Source organism: Aedes albopictus, chromosome 1, assembly GCF_035046485.1.
Source record: "Aedes albopictus strain Foshan chromosome 1, AalbF5, whole genome shotgun sequence".
Lineage (NCBI taxonomy): Eukaryota > Metazoa > Arthropoda > Insecta > Diptera > Culicidae > Aedes > Aedes albopictus.
In genome coordinates, this window is record NC_085136.1 from 265,009,380 (window position 1) to 265,022,583 (window position 13,204).

General features: G+C 41.5%; 1 protein-coding gene across 1 annotated transcript in view; it reads left to right on the forward strand.

Moving 5' to 3' along the window:
- Positions 1-10,871, forward strand: part of LOC134291700 (uncharacterized) — a 23,250-nt gene extending 12,379 nt beyond the window's left edge. The window contains exon 3 of the mRNA XM_062859801.1: positions 10,603-10,871. Within this exon, the coding sequence (XP_062715785.1) occupies positions 10,603-10,871 (269 nt within the window). The remainder of the gene's footprint in view (positions 1-10,602) is intronic.
- Positions 10,872-13,204: the final 2,333 nt, after the last annotated feature.

The following is a 13,204-nucleotide window of genomic DNA, read 5'->3' on the forward strand; positions in this document are numbered from 1 at the left end:
CATGGCAAAAACATTTGCATTGTCATCATTACGTCTGTCTTGATGGGTGTCATTTTCGGCGGCTTTACTTATCGCTGCATTCAGCGTCTCAAAATTGCCTGCCTTTAATATAAGCTGGGTTCGGACATGAGGTCCGAGGGGGTTTTAGGGAGATTTCGTATGCATTTCAGACAGCCTTAGTAGATTTTTCGCTAATTTTAGGGTCGTTACTCAGGCGTTACGTAGGCGTTTTTGGGGGGGGTTTTGAAGGTCTCAGGTGCGTTACATGGGGTCCGAGGGGGTTTCGATTTCGAAGGCAAATCAGAAAGCTTCAAATGATTTTTGCCGAGTTTCAAAGGCGTTACAAGGGCGTTACGCAGGCGTTTTCGGTGGTTTCTGAGGATCTCAGGTGCGTTACATGGGATCCGAGGGGGTTTTAAGGGGATTTTGAATTTCAAATAGTTTCAGATGATTTTCGAGTTTCAGAGGCGTTACTCAGGCGATACTTAGGCGTTTTTGGGGATTTCTGATTGTCTCAGGTGCGTTACATGGGGTCCGAGAGAGTTTTAGGGGGATTCCGAAGGCATTTCAGACAGCTTTCGATGATTTTGGCGACTTTCAGAGGAGTTACGTAGGCGTTTTTGGGAGTTTCTGAGGGTCTCAGGTGCGTTACATGGTGTCGGAGGTTTTAGGGGGATTTCGAGGGCGTCTAAGGAAGCTTCAGAGAATTTTTGACTTTCAATCATCTAAGCACATAAGTTATGTATGTAGCGCAGATTCGATGACTTATACTCAAGAAAGTTCGTAGGAAACCTTAAACAGTCACAAACCAACCCCATCCTTCTTACTGCTCCCCCCTGAACACGCCCTGAACTCCCCTTGACGCCACTTGCAACTTAATTCCCTTAAACCAACATTATCCCTAATCTAAAACACTCCAACTACTCTAAACACAATCAGATTCCATTTAGGTAACGTTACCTAAATGGAGGGACCTAAATAGATTTTTACCTAAATGGATTCGATCTAAATGGAGGTTTGAGTGTACAAAAACCTCCCATGCAGACAAATCATACGATTTGGCAACTCTACACTTCTTGCAGCGAGTGGCAAGGTCTGCCAGGGCCAGCAATCAGTCAGCAATTATCCCTCCACGCAGTAGCATCGGCTGCAGTGGATAACCCGACCCAGTTCCATTTCAAGTCCGTCTGAGATTGAAAATCGGTTTTACAACGACGACGACGACGACGACAGTACCCCAAAGGCGTTCTATAACTAAGTCACTGAGTGCGATTGGCTAGCAATTCCAACCGTTCTACAAAAGTAGCAAATGTATCCATCAATCCATCCGACCGGATCAACCGAGCAGCGCACAAAAGATGGCGATTGACTCTTGGACCTCTTGGTCTCCGCACTCCTCCTTCTGTTGGTAAAGACAAATTAAATTTGAACTGCCTGCCTGCCTGATGGATGGTAAAAGGTTCTTGCGCCGAGCACAACACGCAATCTTTGCTCGGGTAATTCGAGGGGAAAATGTGGTTCTTTGCAGAAAATTGCAGCTTCGTGTTCGCGCGGTGCGCGGGATTTAAGGCGGATTTGGGATTAGGGTTGGGAATCTAGTTGAGCGAGGGGGGCTTAAATAGGAGGTTCAAAACTATGCTTACAGGGGGGAGAGCTTCTCGATGGCAGGCAAGGACCAGTTCAAGGATTATGCTCAATTAGTAGGACTTCGTGGGAAGTATATGTATAATTGAAAGATTCCGTGGTAAGACGACCTGAGATAAACCTTCAAATAAACGTCGTAGTTAAACTGGACTAGCTTACATGAGGTCTGCAAGAAATCTATTGAAGGGTTTTTCTAAGTCCTGTATGGCTCCTATATGGTAGAAGTCGGCTCTTGGCATAACCTAAAAGCTAGGTATCGCCACAAAAATGTCAAGATGAAGGATTAGGAAACAGATTACATCCGTTCATACTTTAGCTAAGTCTAATCCCATGCATTAACCATTGCGGTCACCGAGGGAAATCATAATTAATAAACTCCCGCTCACTGACATCTAATCCCGGCTTTTTCACCCGAACCAGCCGGCATCCAAACTGATCGCAGCTATCAACATTGCGAACATTGATTAATGAACCATCCGCAATGACCAAGATATGCAACTAAGTACATCTGACACGTCGCCGGCACCTATCGCAGCTAGAGCTCCACCTCAGGAGAAAACCGGGTTTGTCGTCTACTGGTGGAGTGTCTCTTGTCTCGTCGTCGTCGTAGGCATATTGTCACCACTTTCCTCGCCTGCCATCCCCATCCTAGTGGTGGTCAACGGTGGTGCGACAACCGTTGCAGCCCCATTCCCAGTCTGAAGCGGATGGCAAACGCACATTCCCTAAGCTCTCGTTCCCGCTTTTTCCAAGCCGGACTGTGCTGTGGTGTGGTGTAAACAACTGTGAAATGACTTCATATGGTGGTCAAATGATGAAACCATTGGACCGGGGAGCTGCTGCTGCTGCTTCAGCAGCACTTCAACGCTTTGGAAACTTGGCACGAAGAGCAAACAGGAATAATTTTTAATGATAAATGCTTGGGTTTCGTTTTAGCACACACATGGAAACTCATTTCGGTGTGCTGCACAGTGGGACAAAAAATGGGTTAAAAAGCGAGCTTTGAAACAGTGCTCAAATCCGTTTTACAAAACTACTTGTTTTCTGTTACTTGATATGGTTGGCATTAGTTGATTTATAATATTTTAAACTTTTATTTCGTTTTAGGCTATTATTTTTTGTGACGCTTCAACGCACAATGCAGCTCAAATGAGCCTTCTAGTAAATTCAAAGAGGTTATAAACACCCAAATCCATTTAGCTTTTATGATGGTTCTTTAAACCTTTTGAACCTATTTCCCTTCAAATTGTTGCTTGAGTGTGTACCATCCAAACCAATTAAATAAACATCTAATTCAAAACTATGCTTAGGCAAGGGGAATGAGAACGATGAACAACTATATTCGACTTATGAACGGACGTTTCGACCAATTTTTTGACTTCTTCGGGGGATTAAACGATAATTTCGATATACCCCCTGAAGAACACCAAATAAGTGGTCAAAACGTTGGCCAAAATCAAATAATATAGTTTGATTTCCACGAGATTGCTTTGTTGTTTACGTAGCATAATATGTGCAACTTAGAGATGTCCCAATGGCTTGATGTTTATTTGAAGGCATGCCTGTACAGTGTACAGCACAATACTAAGTTGGGAAACATAATAACAACCTTTACCCTATGATAAAATAGTAAAAATGGGATTGACCTCAGTATGCAGGAACCTTCTTCAAAGATTCTAAGTATTTCTTTTGCTTCCGTGAAAACTGAGGTGTCTCTTGAGAAGTTAAACTGCCTGTGTACTATGTGTATATTTAAAATCTCTTCCAACTTAAAGTCACTATAAACGACATCTTCCTTTGGAAGTCAGTACTAGCCATTGCTCCAGAGACGACCCAACCTTCATTGAATCATTTGTTTATAACATCTTGTAGATTAAATGAATCAACTCTTGGTTGCGTTATATCATCTTGGAACTAAAATGAATCAATTCTCGGTAACCGAGGCGGCAACAATCTCTCCACTGTTGCTTCAAACAGATTCCTACAACTGCAAATAGCTTTTGTGTAAATAATCTTATCTCGAACTTTCTTGAAGCCCGCTGGCACCCCTGAAACGCCTCGAAACTTTCTTAAGTCCCCCGGTAACATGTCTTAAACCCCCTTCGAAAGCCCTCAGAGACTTTTCGAAATGTCCGTAAAACCCGGAGCTTTCTATAATTGTAGCTAACCCACCAAAATCCCCCTAAAATGCCATGAAACCGTTCAAAATAATTTGTCAGTCCTTGAAATCTCTCTAGAACCTTCTTAAACTCCTTTGAGGCCCGCCACAACACCTTGTATAGCCTTGAAACTCCTCTGCAGCGCTTTCAAAATCTTGCAACGCACCGTGATATTATGTTAAACTCTTCTGGAGCCCCTTGAAACCTCATGAAGTACTCTGCTGCCCTTGGCTGCAAGAATCAGAATCTGCAAGAATCCCTAGGAAAATTCCTATCGAAATTCCGGGATAAATCCACGGAGTAACTGTAGAAGAAATTATTTGAGGAATCCCTTATGAATTTTTTTTTTCTGTATTAACGAGATTTTTAGCCCTAGGCTAGTTCATCTCGGCTTATGAAATTTATGATTACGTCACTAGAGGAATTTCTGCAGAAATTCCTGGAAAAAGTTCTACAGAAATACTAGAAAGAATTTCTGGAAGAGATCCTGAAGATATCCTAAGAAAAAGGAGTTATCCCAGGAGAAACACCTGAAAAACTTTTTAAGGAAATATCTGAAAGGAATTTTATAGAAATTTCCAGAAACATTCCGGGGTAAAAGCAATCTAAATTCTTGAAAGAATCACCACAAGAAATTTTCTCCTCTGAAACCTCGCTGCAATTTCCATTGAGACCTCTTGAAGGTTCATGTGGCTCTCTAAAAGCCCTCGCAACTTTTCTGAAACCCCATAAAAGCTCTTATTGAAACTCATTTAGGCATGGCCTGCAGCCCCTCGTGAGGTCTCGGTTAACTTCCAAAGCTTTACTGACGACTGTTGGAAACCCCTGAAATTCTTCGAAACGCCTTGAAACAGCCCCCCCCCACCTTAAGACTCACGGGAACTTCTTTTACACTCTTAAAAAGCCTAACGAATCTTTCAGAATCTCACACAAACGCTTTAAAATCCTCTGTGCAACGCTTGTGGAACCACCCTGAGGCCCTCGTCAGTTTTTCTTAAATTCTTCCTCTAAAAACCACATTTTTTTTTCAAAATTCCATGAAACCATACGAAACCTGTACCTCCAGGACCACAGTTAATTTTTGTTAACCTTCCTGAGTCCTCCTGAATCTCTATCAATCCCTAAGTGGGTCTTGAAACCCATCTAAAATATCCCACACGGACTGCTGTGGTCCTCACGGGAGCCATCTCAGACCTCTGCAACCTACTGAAGTTTCTGAAACTTCGCTGAAAACCTTCTTAAATTCCTCGCTTGACTCCCTAATATGTCCTAATTGTCCTAGTTACTCATCCACCTGAAACTATTCTGCAACCTCGAAATCAAGGTTTGGAACTTTTGTGTTAGTGATACGAAAATCGTTACTTTCACGGTGGGGAAGATCGAGAGAGTTTATTTTCATATTTTTCCCGACATCAGTGATGAATGAACACAGAAAGTCGTGCAGATAGGATATGAGTATCCTTCCTTAGCCTATATCTTTATGCTCATCTTATTAAAAAAGGTCCCAACTTACTGATACCGTTCCCCTAATTCTTTTTCGTTCATTTTCACTTATAAATTCTCACTACACAAAGAGTGCCCAAGACAGGATGTGAGCCTGAAACATCTCGTTTAAACAACCGCGGTTCCGACGTTTCACCCAAGATTTATATTCTGAAGTTTTACAGAAAACCTTTCTCCGATAAATATTTCACGATTTCCTTTCAATATTCCTTCAGATAGCCTTTAGAAGACTATTTCTGCTAGAGATTAAGTATTTTGTTCTATAATGGTGGCTAACTTAGATCACAGAAACTCATAACTGACAAGAATTGCTATTTCAATATATTATGTAAAAATGGCCAGTAAAATAAACAAATAAACTATTTTCGAGTCTCTGAGGAAGGTCGCAAATGTGTCCGAAACGTCGGAAAAAAATTCAGCAATATTTGAATTCGAAATTTTTCAAAGATTTTATTTGGGAATTCCATGTTTTTTTTTCAGGGTATCGTAAAGAAAGTAGAACATGTTTTTATGGGATTTTTTCTTAGAATTCTTTCGTGAATTTCCTCCTGGCACCCTTTTTAAATTCTTCTAGAAAAACATGGGAAAATTCTCCAGATATTCATTTTATTGAAAGTTTCTTAAAAGATTAGAGATTCTCCAAACCATCTTCTTAGCGGGATTAAATTAGGATTTCCATTTATTTGTGACACTTTAGCGCAAAATTCTTGAGGAAATTCTCAAAGGAATCGTTTGAGCATGCTTCCAGAGATTTCTTCAGGAATCCATCTGAGGGTTCCATTGGCAAATTCCTTCAGGTATTAATACTAGAATTTCTCCTGGAATACGTTGGCTATCCATTGGGCAATTCATGCCAGGAATTTCATCGGAAATTTCTTAAGAAATTTAATGGATTTTCTAGTGACTTTTTGGAAAATTTCTCCACGGATTCTTAGACACATTTTTAAGAAGTTTGCAGAGTTTTTTTTTATACATATTTTTAAGAAATTTTGCAGAAAAACTCTTACTAAGGTTTGTTCAGTAATTCATCAACGTTTTTTTTGTGGACTTCTCCAGGTATCTCACCGATATTGTTCAAGTATTCTTTGTAGAAGTTTTAAGGCAATTACTTGTTTACTTTTAAGTGATTCGTAGAGAAACACCGCCTGAGATTTCTTTTGGGAAGTTCCATCCATCCAAGCCGTATTTTCGGTTTACCAATGAAGAAAATCATTAATCATTCTTCGGGGAATTCATCCAGATACTTAACTACGGAATTCACCCAATGGTTCCGTCAGGATTACCTTAACACAAAGAATTTCTCAAGGGTGTCGTTGTAAATGTTACCAGAGATTACTGCAGAAATTCGTTCAGATATTCTATCAGCAGTTTTTAATTTTTGGACATTTTATCCTGGGATGTTTTGAGGAATCTTTGAAGAGTTTCCCCAGAGGTTCAAGGAATTCATCGCAGAATTGTTCCAGAAATTACTTGAGCATCTTATTTAAGAATTCAGACGGAAATTCCCCGAGGAATTTTTTTTAAGAGATTCTTCAAGGAATTTTTCCATATGTCCAGGAATTTTCTAGAGGATTAGTTGGAGATTTTTTTTTCGATTCCGGACGGATTTCACTCAAGAATATAATCGAATAGGGTCTCCTATATTGCGTTGTCCTTACGCATTATAGGTATATGTCACTAATAAACACTACTCACTACATGGTTTAACGGACCATGTCACGAAGCGGAATAACGCGGCGGACTTACTTCAAGACGATAGCCTTGCTGGTGATAACCAGAAGGGTCGCTTATGGATTCTTCAAACTTAGTAGTCGATAGCCAGATTGGAGACGTCCAATTGGGTCGAGCTAAGAATCAGAATTCTTTATTCATCAGATACACTTGCCCCTTTTATACATTTCAAGGTTCAATACATTTCAAGGTTTAACATAGCAAATAGCTTAATACATAGGTGAGACGACTGGAGTGACAAATAACCAAAAATGCTTATGGTTTGTTTTACGTTAAGCCAGGCGCTAGGCATGCAATTTGATCCTTCCACGCCGCATGCTATCGGCCCTCGTACCTCACAAGCAGAAGTGGAGAGAGAGTCGATAGAACGATGCACTCGTGGTTAATGACTTCTATATGTTGTGTTGATATTGCATAACAGTGCGCTTTTGCACTTGTTTGTTATTTTCGGTGTGGGTATGATTGGTTTGCTACAGTCGGTCCTCAATGTTGTGGCATTTACGTTAATGGTATGCTACAAGGGTATCGCGCCACTTGGGCGGTGGCTTCTATATTCGTCTGTTTTCCACTATAACTCAGTCAAATTTGAACCAATTGACACAACTTTTGGAATGTGGTAAGATAGGTATAGTATCTACCCGTGTACAACATTTCAAGTCAATTGGTTCAAAATTGACTGAGTTATAGTGGAAAACAGACGAATATAGAAGCCACCGCCCAAGTGGCGCGATACCCTACTTCTCCATTTATTTTATCGAAAGCTTCTGCTGAGATTGTTTTGAGAATTTCTCCTGGAATACCTTGGTGATTTTCTTCAGGTATTCGTTCAGAAATTCTTCAAGAATTTCTCAGGAATTCTCCCAGGCAGTCTTTGAGAAATCCCTTCATTAAATCATGGGATATTTTACGAAAAATCTACCTCACCGATTTTTTTTTGCTGGGATACTATCGACAATCTCATCAAGAAGTTCTATTAAGATTCTTTGAGATATTTCTATTGGGATTCCTAGTGGAATTTTGTAAGGGATTTATTGGAGAATTCTTTCAGTGATTCCTTCGGGAGTTTATCACCGATTCCATGGGCAATTTATTCCAACAAGAGTTTCTCATTCAAGTAAATTTGTGGGAATTCTTCCAGGATTCAATCTGGATTCTAATATCCAATTCACCCAAAGAATAACTTTTATTTATGACTTTATTCAACTCACCCAGTCAACCAGTGACCGTGTAAGATGTTGAATAAGATGTTAAAGTGGAGGCGAAATGCGTACATATTACATGTGCCTAAATAGAGGCATGTACGTATAAGGCCTCCACTTTATCTTCAAATGTAACATCTTAAACGGTTACTGGTTGCCTGGGCAGTTCACTAGTAGGGTATTGGTTCCTTTATTAAACATGTGGCTCCCATTTTCATCCTATGAACAACAAAGGATTGAAGCGCTGTTTGTTTTGTTTCTTATTTTTGTATTTTTTGTTAAAAGTGAGCACCCATGAAAACAAAAAGAACAGAATCAATCGGTGCCGTAATCGCTAGTTTTCGAATAGGATGAACATGGGAGCGTGAAATTACTGATGGCACACATACCCTATTATTCCATCACGATTTTTTTTAATTATTTAAAGTTTTAAATTCTGACAAAAGATTTCTTCAGACTGAAGCACTTCTACCAAAATGTTTGCTACTAACTATTTGAAAAGTTTTGAAGTTTTGCAAAAAAATGCTCCTCTGCCTCTGCCGGCACCAAATCACTTCAAAACTGATTTTACACTATAGTTTTGTTTAAACTTCACTGGAATTACTTTTCAAAAACTCTTAAAACAATAAACTTCGCTTAAGGTACACCGGGGCAAGTTGAAACGGATGGGATAAGATGAAACAGCGAATAAACATGATGCTTTTAAATGATGATAAACTATTTGATTGCCATAACACATAGTTTTTGATTCAAACAATCTTTTAACGGGGAATAAATTTACAATTTTTATTGAAATCTATTTCAAAACTTCGCGTTTCATCTTGCCCCACCCATTCCAACTTGCCCCGGTGTACCTTATGTTTTGGATTTTTTCTTTGAAACATATACATACATGTGATTCTAATCGTGGGAGAAAACAATTATAATTTTGAAAAGTCGTACAGTTTGTCAAATATCTTTAAGCCTGTTCCTCCACTTTTCTCGTATTCCTTACTACAACTGTGCCTAATTCTAACAAGATGGGTTCCTCGCTAAGACTATGAATGAGAAATTATTTTGAAAGCTAAGGTTCCAAGGCTTTCAACAACACAAAAAAAAAACGAAAAAGATATGGTGCTCTAAAATTTAGTGTAACGCTAATTTTAAGCACCGTCGCCTGAGAGCTAATATCAACCACTTCTTCGGTTAATGAAACAAGGTTTAAGTTTTATAGCAGCTTCTGGTGAGATTCCATAACACATTCGTTAACCTAGCGTTTTCAACCACTGTGCAACGCTTCCTTTCTGTTCATATTGAAATTGATTCAATGTCGCTTCTGAACTCTTTTTTCTACGATCTGGTGTCGGCTTCATTCTCAGTTAGCTCGGAGTTGAACGACGGAAGTGCATAAACGGCGATAGTGATCCCCCAGGAATACATCCCTGGAACCACTTCACCCACGCTCTTGCCTAATGTGCCAATCAGCTTAAGTAGTTGTTTACACTCTGCATCGTCTAGTTTGTTGGACGCTGTGCTTAGCCACCATCACCTTCCATTATTCCACCAAAGAGTCGCGCAATGAGCCTTTGCAAGCAAATGATCCCAACAACCCGGAGGCCCAACACTTCCCCGAAGAACGTTCTCTCCCTCTCTGTTGCTGCTGCTGAGGACTGACGAGGGCAGATCAAGTGTGTTTGATTGACTGGAACTGTAATTAGCCGTGGCGACTGCGAGCTCGCTCAAGTCGACCGTAAAATCTCGACCAACCACACAATGTTGAGTGGGGTCGGCGTTGGTCCACCCAACAACCTTGGGATGTGTAGATTGTACAGAGGTAGACAGTGAGCTCCGACCCGAACCGACGAAACGACAAGACTTTTCACGAGTTGGACCAACGCGGATTGATTAGGGTTCATGACTGCCATGGTGATCGGGATGACAGCGAAACGCGGTGACGTAGACTACGGTGGCTGACCGGCGGCGGCGCGGGCAGACGAACGAAAAAGATTCAAGGTTACCTACGTGGGCTGCAGCGCGGGATTTCGGGTATGGTAGCGATCGACCAAAATCGTGGAAAGATACTGGATGGAACAAAGTCACGAGTTGCCTTGAGCTGGAAGCTCGCGAACCACGTTTGTTTCATAATAATGACCTTACTCAATAAATGGGAAACCTTGATGTCTCTTTTACGCAAATTTCAATGTTTCTACTATCGGTCCAAGATGTCAAAACTGTGCGAGATACGGTCATGAACAGTCCGAGTTGAGGTAGAAAATTAATATAGGAGGCGCATTTCTACAGCTCATGTGCTTGACGTTACTGGCCGTCTTCAGTTAGCACTTGAGAAAAGATTTGATAAATGCTAATCATTGGATCAATCCGTATAGGTATCAATTCTCCGCGTCGCCTCTGCCCAAGACGAACAAGTGAATTCTCACCAAAATCGAAAACTATGAAGACTACGACTACGACTGCGACGGCGGCAACGTTCGTTTCGGTTTCTATTTTCATCCAGATCATCAGCAGGCGGAATCTGATCAACGGCGCAACAGTGTTGCGGCGACTACGGGCGGCCGGCGATGATGACGACGACGTCGATGGTCTAATTTTAGTTTTTTGCACTATTTCGGTTCACCCGCGTCCACCTTCTTCCTAATCCGTTGAGTACCTACCTAGAGTCGCGCGAATAGCTCGCCGCGAGCGAACCGTGAAACACCAACGAAGCCTGGCGCGGGGTTCGCGGTGGTGTGCACTTGACGGGGACACGCGCGGGGAGGACAACGTTAGAATGTGTTATTCTCGTATGCTAAAATGTGTTTATATTTGTCTCTTGCCTGCCTGCCTGCCTGCCTGTTCGCCTGTCGCGCAGTGCACTTTCTTCCGATGTGGCGGCGGTGTTCGGAGAACCGGTTCCCGCGCAGTGTCTCTTTCGAAGGCATAATCCATTAGTCCATGTCTCCGGATCGACTGCCACCACACGGTTCTCGTCTATGATCTAGTGTGGAGTTCAGGCCAGGCGCGGCAAGGATCCGGTTTTGGAACAATAGCAAAAAGAGCCACCCGATGACGACGACGACGGCAAGCCGCCGAAGATCACATCGATCTTGACCTGTTCTGCCTTCAGGCTGCGCGAAGTCTTATCTGATTGCCACTTAACGGCTGCGGTAGCCACCCTCGAGCCATCTCGCCGCGATGATCTTCGCTGCCCGAAGAACATCGGAGCGTAGAATGTAGTACTTTTTACGGGCGCGCGGTCGCCCGTCAGCCCGTCCCGGGCTTGCCACTAAAAGAAAATTTATCGAAGAATAATGACTTCAATTACACGAATTGTTTGCATGGCGGCGGGACATACTACATCCAGCAGGGTTTCGGAGAAGGGGAAACCCTGAGATAAATGGAGTGTGGCAGAAACGCTTCGACGATCGGCGGCGGCGGCGGCGGCCGTGCCGGGGAGAAGCGTGATTTGAATCATTGATAGTCACGTTTTGGTCGTGGTTTTAGCTGTGCGGCTCTTTCGGTTGGGGTTTCCTACCACACTCGACTGTCACCAATGCGGTTCGGGACTCGCAGCAGCAGCGATACTCTAACATGATATGGTTTCGGCGAATGTACGACTGAGATACTTTCATCATCTTCGTTTGGTGTACTTCGGGATTTTACTGAGTGGTTAAAAGCTCATGGAATTCTTCCAAAATTTTGTTAGAACATTCGAAGATTATTTATTTTTCTCGAAATCTCGAAATTTATCCAAGAACTCTCTAACATGTTCCAGGAATTTCTCCATAGAGCAAGCGAGGATTACACGTGCTCTTCGTCCTGGAGTTTCCACAGGAGTACCTCCGGGATATTTCTTAAAAATACTTACCGGATTTCTCTTGAAGCTCCACCTGAGTTTACCGGATACAGGAGAAGATTGACGCAACTCTCCTACGGCTGCAAGCAGAATTCCGTGTCGGACGATCGATCCTGTGTGGACCATATTCTCTGGAGCAAATCAATGAATTCCAAGAGTCTCTCTACCTGATGTTCATTGATTACGAAAAAGCTTTCGACCGAAAACATGTGGGAAGCCCTCAGGCGCAAGGGTCTCCCTGAAAAAGTCATGGGCCTCATTGAAGCACAGTACAGGGCATTTTCGTGCCAAGTACTGCACTGCACTACGGTTTCTTATCCGATCCCATCCGGGTCGTTGCTGGAGTGAGACAAGAATGTATCCTATCACCGTTACTGTTCCTCATTGTAATCGACGAGTAAGTGGGATTGATCGTGAACCATATCGTAGATTGCTGTGGCAGACCATTACCATGGATAGAGGGTCTTGTTTCCCGGACTGAAAAAAATCCCGGGATTCGGGATTTTTATTTTCCAAATCCCGGGATTTCCCGGGATCCCGGGAAAAATCAAAATTTTCCTAAAAACGATGAAAAAAGTAATAGAGTGATTTTTTAAACACTTTTAATCAAACTCGATCAACTAATAATTATTATATTCGAAATAATATACATACTTAATTACGTTTGATTGTATAAAGGCAGTTGGAGACATTCAAAGATATTTAAAAATTTCCAAATAAAGTACTCATCTTCTTCCGGAGTAGGTCAACTTGGGCTATTCTGCCATATTGATCCGATCGAAGCTTTTGACAGAGCTTGATGATATTTCCAGATAAAATCCCTTATAATTTACCCTGGTACGTGAATAAGGTCTGTGTAGAATTCCCAGAAAACTACATTTACATTCCTAAAGGAATTATTGAATAAAAATTTAATAGAATTTCTGCAGCAATTATTAAATGAACTCATGGGGTCTATTACGTTATTTTTGGAAACAAATTATACATTTTTATGACGAAGTTTGGATGGAGAAAGGTTAGAATGGTGATTTAAAAATTTCAAACGGCAATTTCTTAAGACATTTTTTGTTAACATTTTGCTTTTTTTTTAAGAAAATATGTGAAGCAATTCAAAAATAATAATTAGATTTATCGGA